The 17304-nt window shown below is 41.6% G+C and overlaps 1 protein-coding gene across 3 annotated transcripts in view; it reads left to right on the forward strand.

Annotated features, from left to right (window-relative positions):
* Positions 1-257: 257 nt before the first annotated feature.
* MOB1B (MOB kinase activator 1B) overlaps positions 258-17304 on the forward strand; it is a 59611-nt gene continuing 42564 nt past the window's right edge. Inside the window, exon 1 of one of the 3 annotated variants that reach the window (XM_036335767.1) lies at positions 258-576. In XM_036335767.1, the coding sequence (XP_036191660.1) occupies positions 563-576 (14 nt within the window). In that variant the 5' untranslated portion in view covers positions 258-562. The remainder of the gene's footprint in view (positions 577-17304) is intronic. The other 2 variants (XM_036335787.1, XM_036335777.1) reach the window with 2 other exon arrangements.

A 17304-nucleotide genomic window follows, 5' to 3' on the forward strand; every position in this document is an offset into this window, starting at 1 on the left:
CCCGCCTTCCGCAAGGATGACACGCACCTGAGCGTCGCGGAACCCTCCGCCACCACCCACCACCCACCACCCACCACCCACCACCCACCACCCGGCGGTCGGGCCTCGATCCGCCCGCGCCGCCCGAGCGTCCTCGCGGGGCGTGGCACAGGCGTCCGGAACCGAAGCGCCCAGGGCCGCCGTCCGTGGGCCGGAGTGGGCGCGCGTCGCTCTCGCGAGACTTCGCGGGGTGGGGGCAGCTGGGGGCTGGCGAGGAGGAGACGAGGGGTGGCACTGCGGCGGCCGCGGTGGCTGTTGTCAGGGGCAGGCGAGCGCCCTTTCCCCGCCTCCCTTTCCTTCCCCTCCCATTGAGCGCCTCTGGCCGAGCGCTCCCCACTTCCGCCCCCTCTGCGTGCCACTGGGACTCGCGTAGCCGAGCGAGTTGCGGCCGCGGAACCGCCGGCGCCGCCCCGCACCGCCTCTCCTCGCCTTCCTCTCCTTGCCTCTTCCTCCCGGGCCGCCGCCGCCGCCGCCGCGCCCGAGGCCTCGCGACTACCGACCCGCAGCCCGCGCCGCGGCCGACATGAGCTTCTTGTTGTGAGTAGCTAGGCCCCGCGCGCCGGCTTTGTTCAGGCGACCTGGGCCGCCGCCCCCGCCCGCCTCGGCCCGCGGCCCCCACCCGCCTGGCCCCGCGCAGCCCGGCTCGGGCGCTCCCCCCGCGCTCGAGCGGCCCGGCCGCTGCCGCCTCCCCGGCTCCCCCGGACCCCGAGTCCCGACACACCCGGTGCCCGCGTTCGCATTTCTCCGTCACCCCGACCTCGCCCTCTGGGGTTTGTTTATTTGCACGCTCCGGAGAAATACCTCCCACTCTCCGCGTGACCCACATCCGACGCGTGCCGTCGCCCGTTTCAGTCTCCTCCTGCCCATGGCTTTTTTTCTGGGTCCCAAGCACGGAAGATAGCGAGAGCCGCACGCCTCACCTCCCCCACCCCCACCCCACCCCCCCCCCCCCGTCACCCCGGGACCCTTTAAACTTCCCTCTTAGGTTTTTAGGAAGTTGGGGCGTCAAGTCCTGTGGATGTGAACACACTTAACGAGGCTGTTTACAGGTCAGGACGCCCCGGTGACAGCCTCATGGATGGAGTCTTGGGGTCTGGAGCAGCTCCTTGCTTCAACTCACATGCTTTCCTGGAGAATATGGGCTTTATCTCTTCAGACAACCACCAGCTAGGGCTTGGGTGGCGTGCCCTAGGTTGATGAGGTCCCTGGGGACTTGTTTTGCAAGTCATTTGTAAATGACAGCTTAGTTTAGTACTGGCTGTCTTTTCCCTCATCTTACTACCAGACATGTTGGGGGCGGGGGATGGGTAGGAAGATGGGATGGCCAGAGAGGGACAAGCCTCACGTCCCCTGAAAACAGGACCTTGCACCCTGCAGAAGGCTTCCTTGTGATTCATCCATGTTTAATCTGTGGTTAGAAGGCTAATAAAAGCTCGGAGGTTGAAACCCACCCCATACACTCCTTCATTGTTGTGGAGAAAATATCATTTAATGAGAATTTTCTGTTCTGATGCTCTTTCCCCACCTTACATAATGTTTAGTCATCGCCTTGGCACTTGAGTCCTGAGAACTTAACCCTTATTTTCACATGCTCATATCTAGAATGTTAATTCTTTTTAGAGTGTTTAAGCAAAATTGAGAGATCGCAGAAGACAAACCTGCGGACATTCTAAATGCATAGGGGGCCTGGCTTTCAGTCATCTACCACATTTGAGGTTGTGAAGCCTTTTTCTAGTCTCATCCTAGAAGTTGAGTTTTTCAGATTCATGGTGATAGATGAGAGGACTGGGTGACCTAAGTCTTTGTTTTCTTTCTTTCTTTTTTTTAAATATATTTTTATTGATTTCTTACAGAGAGGAAAGGAGAGAGAGAGTTAGAAACATCCATCAGCTGCCTCCTGCACACCCCTTAATGGGGATGTGCCCGCAAGCAAGGTACATGCCCTTGACCGGAATCGAACCTGGGACCCTTCAGTCCACAGGCTGATGCTCTATCCACTGAGCCAAACCAGCTAGGGCCAGTCTTTGTTTTCTATTTTAGTTTGAGTCAACATATCCAGGCATCTCAGCTTGAAACTTCTCATCTTGAGTTTGTTTGCATTGCTGATGTTTTATTTCTTCAAGAACATTACTAGATGATGTCTAGTAATGTAGACATCATCTACATTATTATATCTTCCAAATAGTAATGGAGATGATGTCCATGACTGCTGCTGATGAGCTTGTGTTTCTTTGAACTCAGCTCAATTGGTTGAAGCAGGGAAGAACTATATTTAGCAGAAATTTGGGGATGGACAAGGTTTTGGTGGTATTTTGTGAATACAAATATAATATTTTTTACATGGTTCAGTATTTATTAGCTATAGAAACTCAGTGGATAAGTTCATTTCTCCTGAAGCATATTAGCTACCAAACAAAAATCTTGCCTATACACACACACACACACACACACACACACACGCACGCACGCACGCACATACATTAGAGGGTTTGTACTGTTTGGGGTACAATTTTTCAGTCAGGTCGCATGTAACAGTTAATAGATTCTCAACATCTTTAGCCTGTGTGCTTAGCAATTCAAAAGAGTAATCCAACCTTTTTGGTTTTGGTTTTTGTCCATCATGACTTTTAAACTCTGAAGAAAAGACGTGGTAGATAAAAATTATTAGAATGTAAAGAACAAAGTTTTGGTTATTTCATCTGTTTATTTGGTATGGTTTTCTGAATATTATTTCTATACCATTAGGTGAGCAAAGAAAATAAGAGTTGCAGTTTAGGTGTGGAATAACAAATATTTTCTTCCAGTTCTCGGAAGCTTCCTCGTAAGGCGACTATATATGGATGGAGCTCAGGAAATAAGGGCAATGTGAGATAGTGTTAGAAAGGCAATGACTCATAACTCATGAGGGCTTTTAGATAGAAGGAAAGAATTTTAGTTAAAAAAACATCATTTAGCGTGGCTGGTTTGGCTCTGGTTGAGCATCGACCTATGAACTAGAAGGTCGTAGTTCAATTCCTGGTCAGGGCATATGCCCAGGTTGCGGGCTTGATCCCCAGTAGGACTGGGTGTGCAGGAGACAGCCGAACAATGATTCTCTCTCATCATTGGTGTTTCTATCCCTCTCTCTTCCTCTCTGAAATTAATAAAAATATATTTTAAAAAACACATCATTCTTATGCCAGGCACTGATGTATAGCCAGTGGGTATCATTTGTGGGCAAAATGGATAAAATTCCTGCATTAGTGGAGCTCACATTAAGCAACTCTGTAGTATGGTAGGAGGTCTTAAATGCCATGGAACAAAGTAGAACAGGGTGAAGAGGTTTTTTTGGATAGGAAGGTGAGGTAGATTAGGTAATCCCCAGAGGGTGTCCAGATAATCAGCAGCAGTTACGCCTTTGTGTAGCTTTTGTACAAATGCTCAGAATAAATTTGCACTGCATATGTAGATCTGACTGGGACAAAGCTGTGGTTGTGCTGCAAATTGGCCTCCATGCACCTTCAGATTGAGCTAAATTCCCAGATGGTGCCCAGGGGACCTTCACAGCAACCTAATTTAACTTTGTAGACTCAAATTTTTAAACACAGCTTCAGGACCTGCTGTGAGCTGTAGGCATTGTGCAAGAAGTGGGACTTCAGAGCTGGTAGACAGTTTATAAATAGTCCTCTATAATAGATGTAATACAGTCAGAATATGGAGCAGTTTGATTTGGACTGAGGGAAGGTTTCATGAACCAAGTGATGGATATTTAATGGATGATATAACAAGTGTTCTCTAAAAGGGCAAGGGGAAACGGGAGATTTCAGTCAGAGGAAACATGGAGGCCTGAAATTGCCTGTGAATTCTCCATTTTCAGGTTTGTCCAAGAGGCTGTTGAATTTTGAAGCTAATTTTGGCCTAATTATTGTCCATGATAGAATTGAAACACAGTCTCTTGACTTAAGACTTTTTCCTCTTCTGACATTTTAAGCATATAAAATTCAGGGACATTTAGGATCAGAGTGAGCTCTTAACAGTCATTCAAAAAGAGTGTTGAGCCCTGGCCGGTTTGGCTCGGTGGATATGGATAGAGCATCGGCCTGCGGACTGAAAGGTCCCAGGTTTGATTCCGGCCAAGGGCATGCACCTTGCTTGCAGGCACATCCCCAGTAGGAGGTGTGCAAGAGGCAGCTGATCGATGTTTCGCTCTCATCGATGTTTCTAACTCTCTCTCTTCCTCTGTAAAAAATCAATAAAATATATTTTAAAAAAACACACACAACAAAAAAACAAAAAGGGTGTTGAGTGTTCTCTGTGTTTCTAGCATTTTTAAATTGCAAGTATCTTCTGACTGATGGAATTCCACAGAAACAATTGACTTGGAACAGAGTTAAAACTAATACAGCTAACTTTAAAATGCAAGTCTGTAGGAAAGGTGGTTTAGGGATGAGAAGGAATATAAACCAGGATTATTTCTGTATAAGAAGAAACAAAGAGATAGATTGAGAAAGGAAATATTTATTGAACATTATGCTACAGAGCTTCCATTTGTCTTTTCAAAAGAATAGCAATATAGTTAGTAAAGGAGATCTAGGATTTTGTTGTGTTTGTGTCTGTCTCTTGTTTTTCTGTCTACCTGTCTCTTTTCCTACCCTCCCTCCCCCAGCTTCTTTGTTTTATGGCAAATGATTTTAGTGCTTCAACATCTTTACCTGTGAAAAAAATGATAATAAAATAGCTAGCGAAGTACTATATGTCAGGAATAGCAGATGAAGAAACTGGCAAAGAGAGGTCAAATAATTTGCACAAAATTATGTGGCTAGTCAGTGGTATAGCTGCAACTTGAATCCTGGCAAACTAGATCCGGAGATCTTGCATCATACTGCCTTATCTGTAATTGATAAAATTATATAAAAAGGTGATATTCAGATAGATCTTGTTTTTAGGATAAATCTTATGTTACTAGGTATTAATATCTCAAATTGCTGGGATCACTTTATAAGGGTCACCAAGAATGTAATGGTGGAAGAGAAAATAGAAACCTTTAAATTTAAATAATACTTTTAAATTATTTTTTTTTACTTCCATTTGTAATGTAAAAATGATAAACATGTTGGAGAAATTATGAAATACTGATAAGAAAATGAAGAAAATAAAATCACTCATAATCACACCTTCAGGGATAACTGTTATTTGTGTTTTAGGTCAATAGTTATAATTCTGCAACATCATTTTGAATGGCTGTCAACTAAGTATTACCTTAATGGTTTTGTTATCTGACAGCCTGGTTTAATATGTTATGCTCTTTTGGTGGGAGGAGTGGAAGTAAGTATGGTCATCTTTTCAGAACTAAAGTTTGGAGAATTGCAGACAGTTGGCTGGTCTTAGTTTACTCCTCCCATCTGATAAAGGATTGCTTTTGTTTTACATTATTGAGTGCAAAACAATTGCTCTGTGATTACTTTCACCTTTATTGCCTTTTTTTTCTTGATGTGGTTGCAGAGTTTTTGTACCTTTGGAGTTTCTGATACATGAAAGAACATGTAGACCTTCTCTTCAATTGTATATTAGAATTGAAGCAGAATAGCTATGAATTATTGCATGAAAATGGTATCTGTTAATAATGTTAAATCTTCTATAGAAAACTTTTTTTTAACTCTCCTTCCCACATTTCTATATTTTTTCTGATATTCCTGTGTTTAGGACCATACCTCAGATGTTGGAGGATTAGAGATACTGAATGTAAAAGACCTCAGTAAATTGTAATTATGTGTGCAGCAATGAAGTCTAGTTCATTACCAGTACTCAACAGTGTGATGATTGCTAGTAGCTAGCTGTTACTATTTTTTATAAACATTCGTCATTTCTGATTACTTAAGTCATAGCCAATTTCTGTGGGTTTATTATCATATGTATCAGTGCTACTTTGATTTTCTGAGGATTTTGAAGGAAAAAAAAGACAAGCAGGAATTAGAAGATAAGCAAATATTATTTGGGTAATAGTTTAAGTACCTCATAGCCAATAGCCTTATTGTTACCATTATTTGTGATGAAAGATTGAATTTCTTACTGTTATTATTGTTTTTATCTTTCTGCCTAAGTCCTTTTGTTGTTTTCAAATTGAAAATTGATGAGAATAGTTCAATAGTTATATTGGGTATTAGAAAGAATATTTTTTGTGTGTTTTTTTGTAGAAAGAGATAATGGTATAACTTAAGTACTTTCTTCGTATTCAGTGTAAATACAGAATAATTAAATAGAAGCAGGAGACATGAAGTCCTTAATAGCAACTTTTTTTTGGTTATCTTGCTGCACAGATCATGTTTCAGACAGAGCCCCAGCGTGACCTTTCCACTCTAGAGAATTCTTCCTTTGCTAACACCCTGCAGCAAAGGAAGATTTAATTACTGAAATAGCTCTTTGTTTAAAAACTCGCTGTGAGTTTGATTTTTACTCCCAGATGCCCGATTTCAGTGTCCCTAATCTTACCCCACACTCTGCCAAAATATTCATCTGGCCTTCTTATTATCATTATTATTATTTTTAGTCTCACCCAAGGACACGTTTATTGATTTTAGAGAGAGAGGAGAGGGGAGAGAGACAAACATCAATCGGTTGCCTTCTGTATGCGCCCTGACTGGGGATTGAATTAGAAGCCTAGGTATGTGCCCTGTCCGGGAATCAAACCCTCAATTTTTTGGTGCATAGGACAATGCTCCAACCAACTGAGCCAATCTGCCAGTCTGGCTATCTTATTTTTAACTCTTAGGAATGGCACTTTTGAGTCAGTGAATAACAAACCAGTTTATCAAAACTGATGTTTAGAAACAAGTAAGTTGTGTTCTCTGCCTTCAAGAATCTTAAAATTGGAGACTAGCATGTGGCATGGATATGCTCCTCAATAATTGCTTTTAAATCAGTTTTAAGTCCACTGGCTAATGAAAATTCACTATTATTATTTTTTAAATACATTTTTAATTGATTTCAGAGAGGGAGAGAAAGATAGAAACATCAATGATGAGAGAGAATCATTGATTGGCTGCCTCCTACTGGGGATGAAGCCTGCAACCTGGGCATGTGCCCTGACCGGAATTGAACCCAGGACCCTTTAGTCTGCAGGCTAGAATAATGCTAGAATATAATTTAAAAATTATTTGTCGAGGTTTCATCCACTGAGCCAAACCAGCTAGGGCGGTTCAACATTATTGATGTCGCATTTCATACAAACTTCTTTCAGTGTAAGTGTAAAATAGTTGTATTTGGTATTTATAAAAGTTTAAGGTGTACCTAGTATATTCATGTATTCAAAACGGCAAGAGGTTTGCAAATGTTTGTCTCTGTGTTTTCGGCACGGGCCGCTTCTGTTGGATGGATTTTGGGGGCTGCACTGCTTGGTTTTGGCACTGCTGCCACTATCCACTCTAGCTCTGCATTTTTTAATAAGGTAAGGTAGTGGCTGGTATCCTTTGTCCCACAGGTAGAGATTAAAGTGGCCTGGAGTGGTGGGCAAATCCCAAGGTATAGGGAGTCTCCATATTATCATTCCAGCCTCATAGGTGTCCTCTTGCCTTGTCCTCCTCCACAGAGCTCAGCCATTTTATTTGCATTTCTTTCAACATGTATTTCTCCCACATCTGCCTGCCTTTGTGAATGCGGTTCCTTTTATTCTGGCTGGACTGCCCTTCTTTTCCCCACCCTCATTTCTTAAGTGTTGGAGCCAACTCTTTCCCTGATCTGTACCCCCTTCCCAATTTGTTAGATACCATTTCAGTGTCCTCTGTAGTCCTTATTATAGCCCTCATAAAAAAATATTGTTCTGGTCAGTTTTCAGGCCTTTCTTCTTCATCAGAGTGCATGACCTCTTTGAAGATGCACTAGTTTCAAAACTATTTTTAAGTTTCTTCCACCTAGTATAGTGCCTAGTGTATATTACACACAACTTTTAAAAAACCATATCAATGACATCTTCAAGTGTTTTCACAATGGTAGGTGGAGGTATGAGTGATTCTCTTCATTCTGCTCTAATTTCCCCCTTCCAAAGACTTCTGGGGAAATATGAATAGATGGTTCCTGTGCACAGAAAGGTTTGGGACACCTGTTTATTGGATTTCTATTTCACAGTTTTGTAGAGACCTTGTTTTACCCTTCTTTCAAGGATTGGCATATGCCTGGCACATGTAAATTGTGTTCCGGTAGCAGTGAATGAGAGTAACATTTCCCTCATCCCCACCACCGTTGCACTACTAAGAATAATAATCATGAGAGCTGCTTGGGCCTTTGTATTTATACCAAGTAAATCTTTTGGAAAATTCTCCCAAAGAATTTCTTTCCTTTGGCATAGAATGCTTGCTTCCATTGCCATCAACCTTTTTTTCTCTTTTATTTTAAAAGAAAAAAAAATAGTATCTTTTATGTTAAAATTTAGAATGGAGCTCTAATAAATGAAATTTAAAAATTAACAGTCGTGTGAAAAGTAATGCTAGAATATAATTTAAAAATTCTTTGTCAATAAATGTGTTTACAGTTACATACTAAGTTTTAAAATACTAATAACTTACTAGGAAAATATTACTTTCTCCAAGATGAGCACGGATTATAATCTGTAAAGGAGGACAAATTGAGATTTGTAACTCCAATCGAATTTCTTGTTTCTTAGTTATCTTTCTGATATTTTAATGCAGATATTAAACTGATAAATTAATGCAAATAATAAACATGTTTGGGAGGCATATGGCATACGTGGAGCTGTAAATATCCTATAGATTCCAGAGGTAGATTTAATTTTTACCTATTATTCTTACCAGATTTAGTGCTTTTCTCATGAAGTCTGTTAGAGAGCTATGCCAGGGGTTTTTCTTTCTGGATTATTTCAAGGTGGAGAATTTTTCCCAAAGAGTAAATAGTAGTATCCAACTGTTAGTGAATCTGAAGAATATGCCTTTATTATATTGTTATTATTTTTGAGCATTTATAGGTCAAACTATTATAAGCATAAGTTATATGTTACGACAACTTAGAACATTCTTTTTAAAAATTTTATTTATTTTGTTAATCCTCACCCAAGGATATTTTTTCCCATTGATTTTTTAAAAAATTTTATTTTATTGTTTAAAGTATTACAAAGAGTAGTACATACGTCTCCTTTTTTTCCCCATTGACCTTCCCCTGGCCTCCTTTACCCCTCCCCCCCCCCCCCCCCCATTGATTTTTAGAGAGAGTGCAAGGGAGGAGGGGAGAGAGAGAAAGAGAGAAAAAAATCTATGTGAGATAGACATCAATTGGTTGCTCCCTCATGGGTCCCCATTGGGGCGGTGGATGGAATCTGCAACCCAGGTATGTGCCCGTGACCGGGGATCAAACCTGAGACCCTTATATACACGAACCAATGCTCAAAACATTCTTTATCATTTTATCAGTAAACTAGAAGCCCATCGCACGAAGATTCGCACAATAGGCCTTCCTTCCCCTGGCTCCCGGCACCGGTTTTCCTCCGGCACCCGGGACCCAGGCCTTTGGTCTGGCCGCAGCAGAGAAGCCAAGCCTCGAGGCTAGGCTTCTCCCCTCTGGCCACAGCAGAGAAGCAAGACTCTTCAGCCTTCAGTCTTCACTCTGGCCAGAGCCACCTGTGTATGCAAATTAATCACCATCTTTATTGGGTTAATTTGCATAGTCACTCTGATTGGCTGGTGGGCATAGCAGAATGACACCAATTTGCATGTTTCTCTTCTATTAGTGTAGATACTCTGTATAATTGTATGTGTGAGAAGTCCTGCTAGCCTTAAAGAATTTGTTCCTTTTTTTAAATGGCAGTTTGGATATTTACGTTTCACTTAGTTAAACGAAGAAACTGGGGAGAAAATGGGAGGATTTTTGCAGTTAGTTATATGAATTTTTTCTTCTTTTTTCTCCTCTTTGATGCTTTTCACTCATTTGTGTTACTCTTTCTTAGTTTTAAATTTCAGGTATTGGGGTCACGGCATGTAACTCCTCCTTAAACGGACTGTGAAAATCTGGACTGTGAAAGTCTGGATGTTCTATCTTTCCTCCTACCACTCCTACTTCCACAGTATTCCTGAACCTTTTGTGAGATCTGTGGTGTAAATTGGCTTTCTTTAGGATTATGTTTCCTTAGTTATGTAAATTATTTATCTACTTTCTAATTTTAAAAATTTTGTTATTGTCTCCTTTCATTCTCTTTGTCCTTATGGGGTTATGATTTTTTTAAAAATTCACTTTATTGTCACCTTGAGTAGGGAGTGAAAGCTAATGTGTATTTTCAGCTTACCATCTTCAACCATCACTCTTCAAAATAGTGCTCTTATAAGTACTAATCTATTTTATTGCCTTTCTGTAAGCATCCACAATTGTCTCTGAGTGAAAAAAAAAAATTCTCACTTTGTTAAGCTGCTTTATGTTTTGAGTTGTCTTTGTTATTGTGATGTATTAGTTTGTAGTGAACCTAAAGGTCATTTTCAATGAGTAGTTCAATAACTTATTTTTTATAAGAAAACAGGTTAATCCAAATTTGAGCTAGAAGAAACTATCTTTTATTTATTATTATTATTGGTCTTCAGTGATATTCCAGATTATTCATGTTATGCTTCTGAAGTATGCTTTAGCAAATCTTACTTAAATCTTTAATGTCTTTGACCTTAATTAGTCATTGGTAAAATTTATCTCTAAATCAGGAGTTATTTATATTTTATTTTCAAGTAAACAAACTAGCTGCATTTGAAATTAGATTTAAAGGAGAAAATGATTAACTTTTACATTCATGTTTCTAATATTTTTCTCCAGTTTCAGTAAATAAAAGAAATAAGGGCTGTTCCCATTTTTCAGGACATTTTATCAGATTTTATCAGTATCAACATGAGCTTCTTTATTTTCTTAAGTATATTAATTTAATTCATCTAATTTCTTACAAATGCCATGGTTTTGAACTTTAAGGTAAATTATTCTACAAATATGATCAAACCTTTCTGTAGGAGTTATTATTTAATAGAAAAAGAATAAACCATAGACTGTAATCTATAGATTTTTTTTCATTGCGTAAAAGTCCAATACTTATTCATCCTGAATGTCTGTGTAGTTTTATACAGAAGAGTACATCTATAGGTTTAGAAAATAAATGTGGAGCTCAAAGATTTTAGAAATGAATGTTGTCGTGCTAGCCTGAGAGAAAGGAGTAGGGCAGGAGTTCTTTATCTGGGTTTATGAGCAGGTTTTAGCACCTCCCTGAATTTCTGTATGCAAAATATGTTTCTTATTTCTCTAGAGAGAAGGTTTATACTGTCTTTCAGATTATCAGAGGCTCAAAATAGATTAACAACTAGAGGCAAAAAGGTTAGTAAAGAAAAAATTATATAAATGTTTAAGAACAACATGGGAAGAAGTATTTCCATATTATGTAGCTCAGAGGTAAATCTTAGTAGGCTCAAGTTCATTGCTTTATTTTTATTTTATTATGATTTACAAACAGCGAATTGCTCAGATCTTAAGTATATTTTATTTAGTTTACACAGATGTATACACACTTGTATAACCCACACTCATTTCAAGACTCAGAACTTTTTCATCACCCCAGAAGGCACTATAGCTTTTTACAGTAAAACCAAAGGCCATTCTTTGTGGGTCTTTGATATAAGTACACACTTCCACTTCACGTAGTTCTAGAAATTTCATTAGCTATGAGTAGCTCAGCTTTTATGGAAGAGGAACAAATAGTCTGTTATTGCCTACTGTTTGCACTTGCTGCCAATTTTTACTCAGACAACACAACTTTTGTAACTATGATGATCCTTTACTGTAGGAATGACACTTAGAAGCTCAGCTTCAAGGCCCGTAAAGAAATTAGCTCATGTCAATTATTATAATTATTCCTGTTTCTCACTTATCCACAGTGATGAATCAACATCTGACATAAAATATGAGTAAAAGAGTTTAAACTTTCCTAAACATAGTAGTTCAAGGAATAACAACTTAAAGATCAACAGTTATCAGTTGCTGTATTACAGAGTAACTTCTGGAAAAATACCTCCGTGAATAAGACTTACAGTACCTGCTCCTAAATTGTGCATGGTAGTAGTGGGATCAGACAAGTTAACACAATTCGCATAGTTTGGTGAATACAGTAATAAAAGACTGCATAGAGCACTGCAGTACCTGGAAGAAGGCATGGTTAATTATTTAATGGATGGTCAAGAGCAGTTTTTCTGAGATGGTACCTAAATAGGTTTATGTGCAGATATTGAGAGACTCAGTTATATCAGGCTATAACTTCTAATTTTTCATTTTAGTACCTTTAATGAGCCTTCAAGTGGGTAGAGACTAATCCAGATTTGGGGGCCTTCCTTGATAAAATAAATAAAAAATTATGATTACAAAATTAGGTAGCAAAATAATATTGAGATTGAGAAAACACAATTTGAAAATTTAATAAAGCATACAAAAACAATGACTGCCACACAATATAGAAAAATAACATTATTATTAGTTAACTGCCTGATATGATATTCCTTAATATTTATTTACATTTTTTGGATGTATACTTTTGACAACTTATTATGTCAGTACTAGGGCCGGTGCATGGATTTGTGCACATTGAAAGGAAATTAATTAGAAAAAATATTTTAATATTGCTATTTGCCCTTTATAATAGAAGTGTCAATCAAATTCACTATCGACAATGACAGATCGAAACGCATGCCTGTGATTGGCGCCAGTGAGAGCTTTATATGTAAAGCACATGCGCAAGTCAACTTAGCCTTTTATATATATACTAGAGGCCCGGTGAACAAAAATTTGTGCACTCGGGGGGGAGGGGGGGTTCCTCAGCCCGGCCTGTGCCCTCTCGCAGTCTGGGACCCCTTGGGAGATAATGACCTGCTGGCTTAGGCCTGCTCCCGGGTGGCAGAGAGCAGGCCCAATCCCTAGGTGCAGCCCCTGGTCGGGCTCAGAGCAGGGCCGATTGGGGAGTTGGGGCGCCGCCCCTGTCATGCACAGAGCAGGGCGGATCGGGAGGTTGCAATGCCACCCTCAGTCACACTCAGGGTAGGGCCAATTGGGGGGTTGGGGCGCTGCCCCCTGTCACACTCAAGGCAGGGTCGATGGGGAGCTTGCGGCGCCACCCCCTGTCATGCACAGAGCAGGGCCAATCAGGGGGTTGGGGCGCTGCCCCCTGTCACGCACAGAGCAGGGTCGATCAGGGGGTTGTGGAGCTCCCCCCTGTCACGCACAGAGCAGGGCCCACCAGAGCGTTGGGGAGCTCCCCCCTGTCACTCACAGAGTAGGGCCGATAGGGGAGTTGGGGCGCCGCACCCTGTCACACTCAGGGCAGGGCTGATGGGGAGGTTATGGCTCTACCCCGTCACACACAGAGCAGGGCCTGTGGGGGGGGGAGGTTGGGGCGCCGCCCTCTATCACCCACAGAGCAGGGCCAATCATGGGGTTGGGGCGCCGCCACTGTCACACTCAGGGCAGGGCCGATGGGGTGGTTATGGCTCTACCCCGTCACACACAGAGCAGGGCCCGTGGGGGGGGGGGGGCGTTGGGGCGCCGCACCCTGTCACACAAAGAGCCGCAGGGCGTTCAGGGGGTTGGGGAGCTCCCCCCTATCAGGCACAGAGCAGGGCTGATCAGGGGGTTGGGGCGCCTTCCCCTGTCACGAACAGAGCAGGGCCGATAGGGAGGTTGTGGCCCCGCCCCCTGTCACACACACAGCCGCAGGGCGATCAGGAGGTTTGGGCGCTGCCCCCTTTTACGCTGATCCCGATGCTGGGAGGCCTCGCGGCTCCACTGATCCTGGTGCTGGGAGGCATATTACCCTTTTACTATATAGGATAGAGGCCTGGTGCACGGGTGGGGGCCGGCTGGTTTGCCCTGAAGGGTGTCCTGGATCAGGGTGGGGGTCCCCACTGGGGTGCCTGGCCAGGCTTGGTGAGGGGCTGAGGGCTCTTTTCAGGCTGGCGGGTGACTGAAGCTCCCAACCGCTCCTTTTTTTCTTTTATTCTGGGCCAGCTTTAGCTCTGAGGCTTTGCCCCAGCTCTTAGGCCTCGTCTGCTGAAAGCAGGTATCTGGTTTGTTTGGGTTCTATAATTGAAACACTGTTTTAACTCCAGCTCTGAGATCCCGGCTGGCTGAAAGCAGGTTTCTGGGGTTTTTGTTTAGCTTCTATATTTATAACAGTGTTTCAAACTGCAAGCTCAGAGGCTGGCAAGGCAGGCGGGGAACGTTGCATTCCTCCGTCACTGAAGCAAGCAAGCCTCATGTTCGCTTCAAGCTGCCTGGCTGCCAGCTGCCATCTTGGCTGGCAGTTACTTTGCATATCGCCCTGATTAGCCAATGGGAAGGGTAGCGGAGGTACGGCTAATTACCATGTTTCTCTTTTATTAGATAGGATAGGATAAACTTGCTTAATTAGACCTGCTTTGTGATGTAGCTAAACTTTTTCCAGCCCAGTGAAGCACCCCAACTTCTCTTTCAGGTAATTGTCAGCAACACAGCAGTAAATATCAACACGAAGCAGATTATTATTGTAGATCACGCAGGGAGCAAAGGGCAAAATATTTAACTGCAGCAGTGTTTGACTGTATTCTGTGCAGTGAGAAAATCAAGTCATTTTCAAGGCATTAAAGTCTTACATCTTTTAAGTCGGGGCAAGTTTCTAAACTTTCTAAATCCCCATTTTCCTGCTAATGAAAAGAAAATAAGATTCCACCAAGTCTGTCTACCTACTCCAGGACTTCTGTGAGGATCAAATGAGATGAGGCACAGGAAAGTGCTTCACAGACATTTGGTTAAAGTGTAAAACATTTGCACCTGGCTATAAAGCAAGTCATGTTCCTGGGCTGAAGAAACTGCAAGGAGGCTAGCTGTTAGCGAGAGGAAGCCGGGCATTGCTACGTGATGTCATTACCTGGCACCCACAGCCATTGTTTCCAGGCTGCGCTGGGCTGTGGGCTGTATTTTGCGTCATGAGGTCTCAGCAGTGTCAGCTGTGATTTGGTGGGCTGTCGCTCTGGGGTGGTGGCGGGGCCTGTGTCCCACTTGGGGGAAGCCAGGTGTTGCTTTGTTGGCGCTAGGTCTGCACTGCCGTTTCTCTGTTAATGGCCAGTGTGCATCATGGCAGCTCCTGCATTGAGTATCTGTCCCCTGGTGGTCAGTGCGCATCATAGCGACCCGTCGGACAGGCAGAGGGACACTTAGCATATTAGCCTTTTATATATATAGATTTGTAAAATTGGGTTACTGTTTTCTATAGAGATAATAGAAAAATGATTTGCTTTTTCCTCTAATATGGCTTATCAAAATGTGTTTATTATTGATAGCTTAGAAAGGTTTCTGATTCACAACTCATTTTATTGGTAATGTCATGTAATATTTCAAGATGGGTTCCCGATTTGGGGAAATCTCTACTAAGTCTCTTCCATACTGTGCTAATAGCCTGTGGAGGTCATATCTGTATGACTCTGGTTGTGCACATTAGTGTAAACGATACCAGATAAGGCAGTGCTTGGGTGGTGGGAACACTCTTGAAAGTCATTCCTGTATCGAGACTAACAATGATCTAATCATGCATGAAAGTGATTATAAATTACATATACCTATAAAATGTAAAGGAAATATATCCCCTCAACTTCCTTTTAGCCAGATACCCAAAATACCACATTAATGAAGGAGGAAGTGTGATGGTGGGGGGTCAGAGACAGCAGTCTTAACTAATTGCAGTTAGCTTACTTGTGCAGTTTTCATGAAAACATGACCATGGGAACACATTGTTAGGACTTCTGCAAACACTGTAGAAGGAACCCTACCATTGAAGGATCCCTGAAGTTTAAAATATTAGCATTATAAGTCCAATTCTGCAGTCTCATAATTTTTGTGCTTGGATAATTCCATTTGTTCAGTCGTACTACTAAACTGTTAGTTTAAAAATAAGATGTATACTACCATGCATGTATGTCCTATGCTCTTGTATCTGCTATAACTGGGCCTATTTTTATAAGCTGAGAATATAAATTTAGCAAATGTTGCCAGAATATTTGCTTTACCTACCAGTTTTGATCTGGAGTCCTTTATCAATTTAGCTCAACAAACATTGAAGATCTGCTCTGACCCAGGCCTTCTGTTAGGTTTAGGAGATGCAGTGATGACTTAGAAACAGCCCTTGTCTTTGAGAGACTTGTGGTGCTTGTAAAATAGAGACACATGATAGTGTCATATGTGAACACAGAGAAGGTGTCCTTAACCCAATTTAGGATATCAGGGAAGCTGTCTGAGGAAAATGATCCCTGAATTAATTCTCTAGGGATTATTAGACATCCAGTATAAAAAGAAAGTTCAGTTAAAAGTGTATGAGATAAAAAGGAATAGTCTGCCTCTGATTTTAACTTTGTGGTTTTTTTTTTTTCTAGTCAGGTTTTTTTTATTATAAGAATTTAACTTCAAAGCATTTAGAACACAAAACTGCTATGTCACTGATTTCATTGGATGCCTATGGTGTTACAGCTTCATATTTGCAGGCAGATATAGGAATCGTAGGCGAATCTTTGCCCTAGTGTTGGTATCTGTATCTGATGTAAAAATTGTTCCAGTTACTGCCAAAGCTGCAGGCTTTACCTTTTATTGCAGCCTTTATAATGGGCTGCGGTTTTGGATTAAAGGCCAGGGGAAAATTTTGCTCTTTTACTTTGAAAAAATAAAGTAATCCTATTATAACAAGGAAGTGCATATTAATTATTAAAAAAAATAAAAGCTAGCCCAACCAGTGTTGCTCAGTGGTTAAGCATCAATCCATCCAGTCAGGGCACTTGCCTGGGTTGCAGGCTCGATCCCCAGTGGGGGCAGGTAAGAGGCAGCCGATCAATGATTCTCTCTCATCATTGATGTTCTGTTTCTCTCCCTCTCCCTTCCTCTCTCTGAAATAATGGGGGGAAAAACCATATTAAAAAACAAACACTTCTAAAAAAAGAAAATAAAAGCTACCTCTTCTGATTCTCTTCCTTCCCAGGGAAGAGTAGGAGCAGGCTTGCTTAGAATTACTGAGATGTCTCACCTTGATTTTTTTTTTTTTTTTTTTTAGTGACTGTTTAAGTAGGGCAGGATTGTAAAGGATCTAAAATTTAAAATGAAATGTTGGTGTCAGGGTTAGGAAATATCCCCAATTCATCTGTTACTTCCCTTGCTGCAGTTAGAATCTTTTAGATTTGTTGCACCAAATAAAGATGATGGGTCAATTCCTTCCTTTAATATTAAGAACAACTACTCCTTGCAATAAGAACAAGAGTT

This window comes from Myotis myotis, unplaced genomic scaffold (genome assembly GCF_014108235.1).
Source record: "Myotis myotis isolate mMyoMyo1 unplaced genomic scaffold, mMyoMyo1.p scaffold_m19_p_1, whole genome shotgun sequence".
NCBI lineage: Eukaryota > Metazoa > Chordata > Mammalia > Chiroptera > Vespertilionidae > Myotis > Myotis myotis.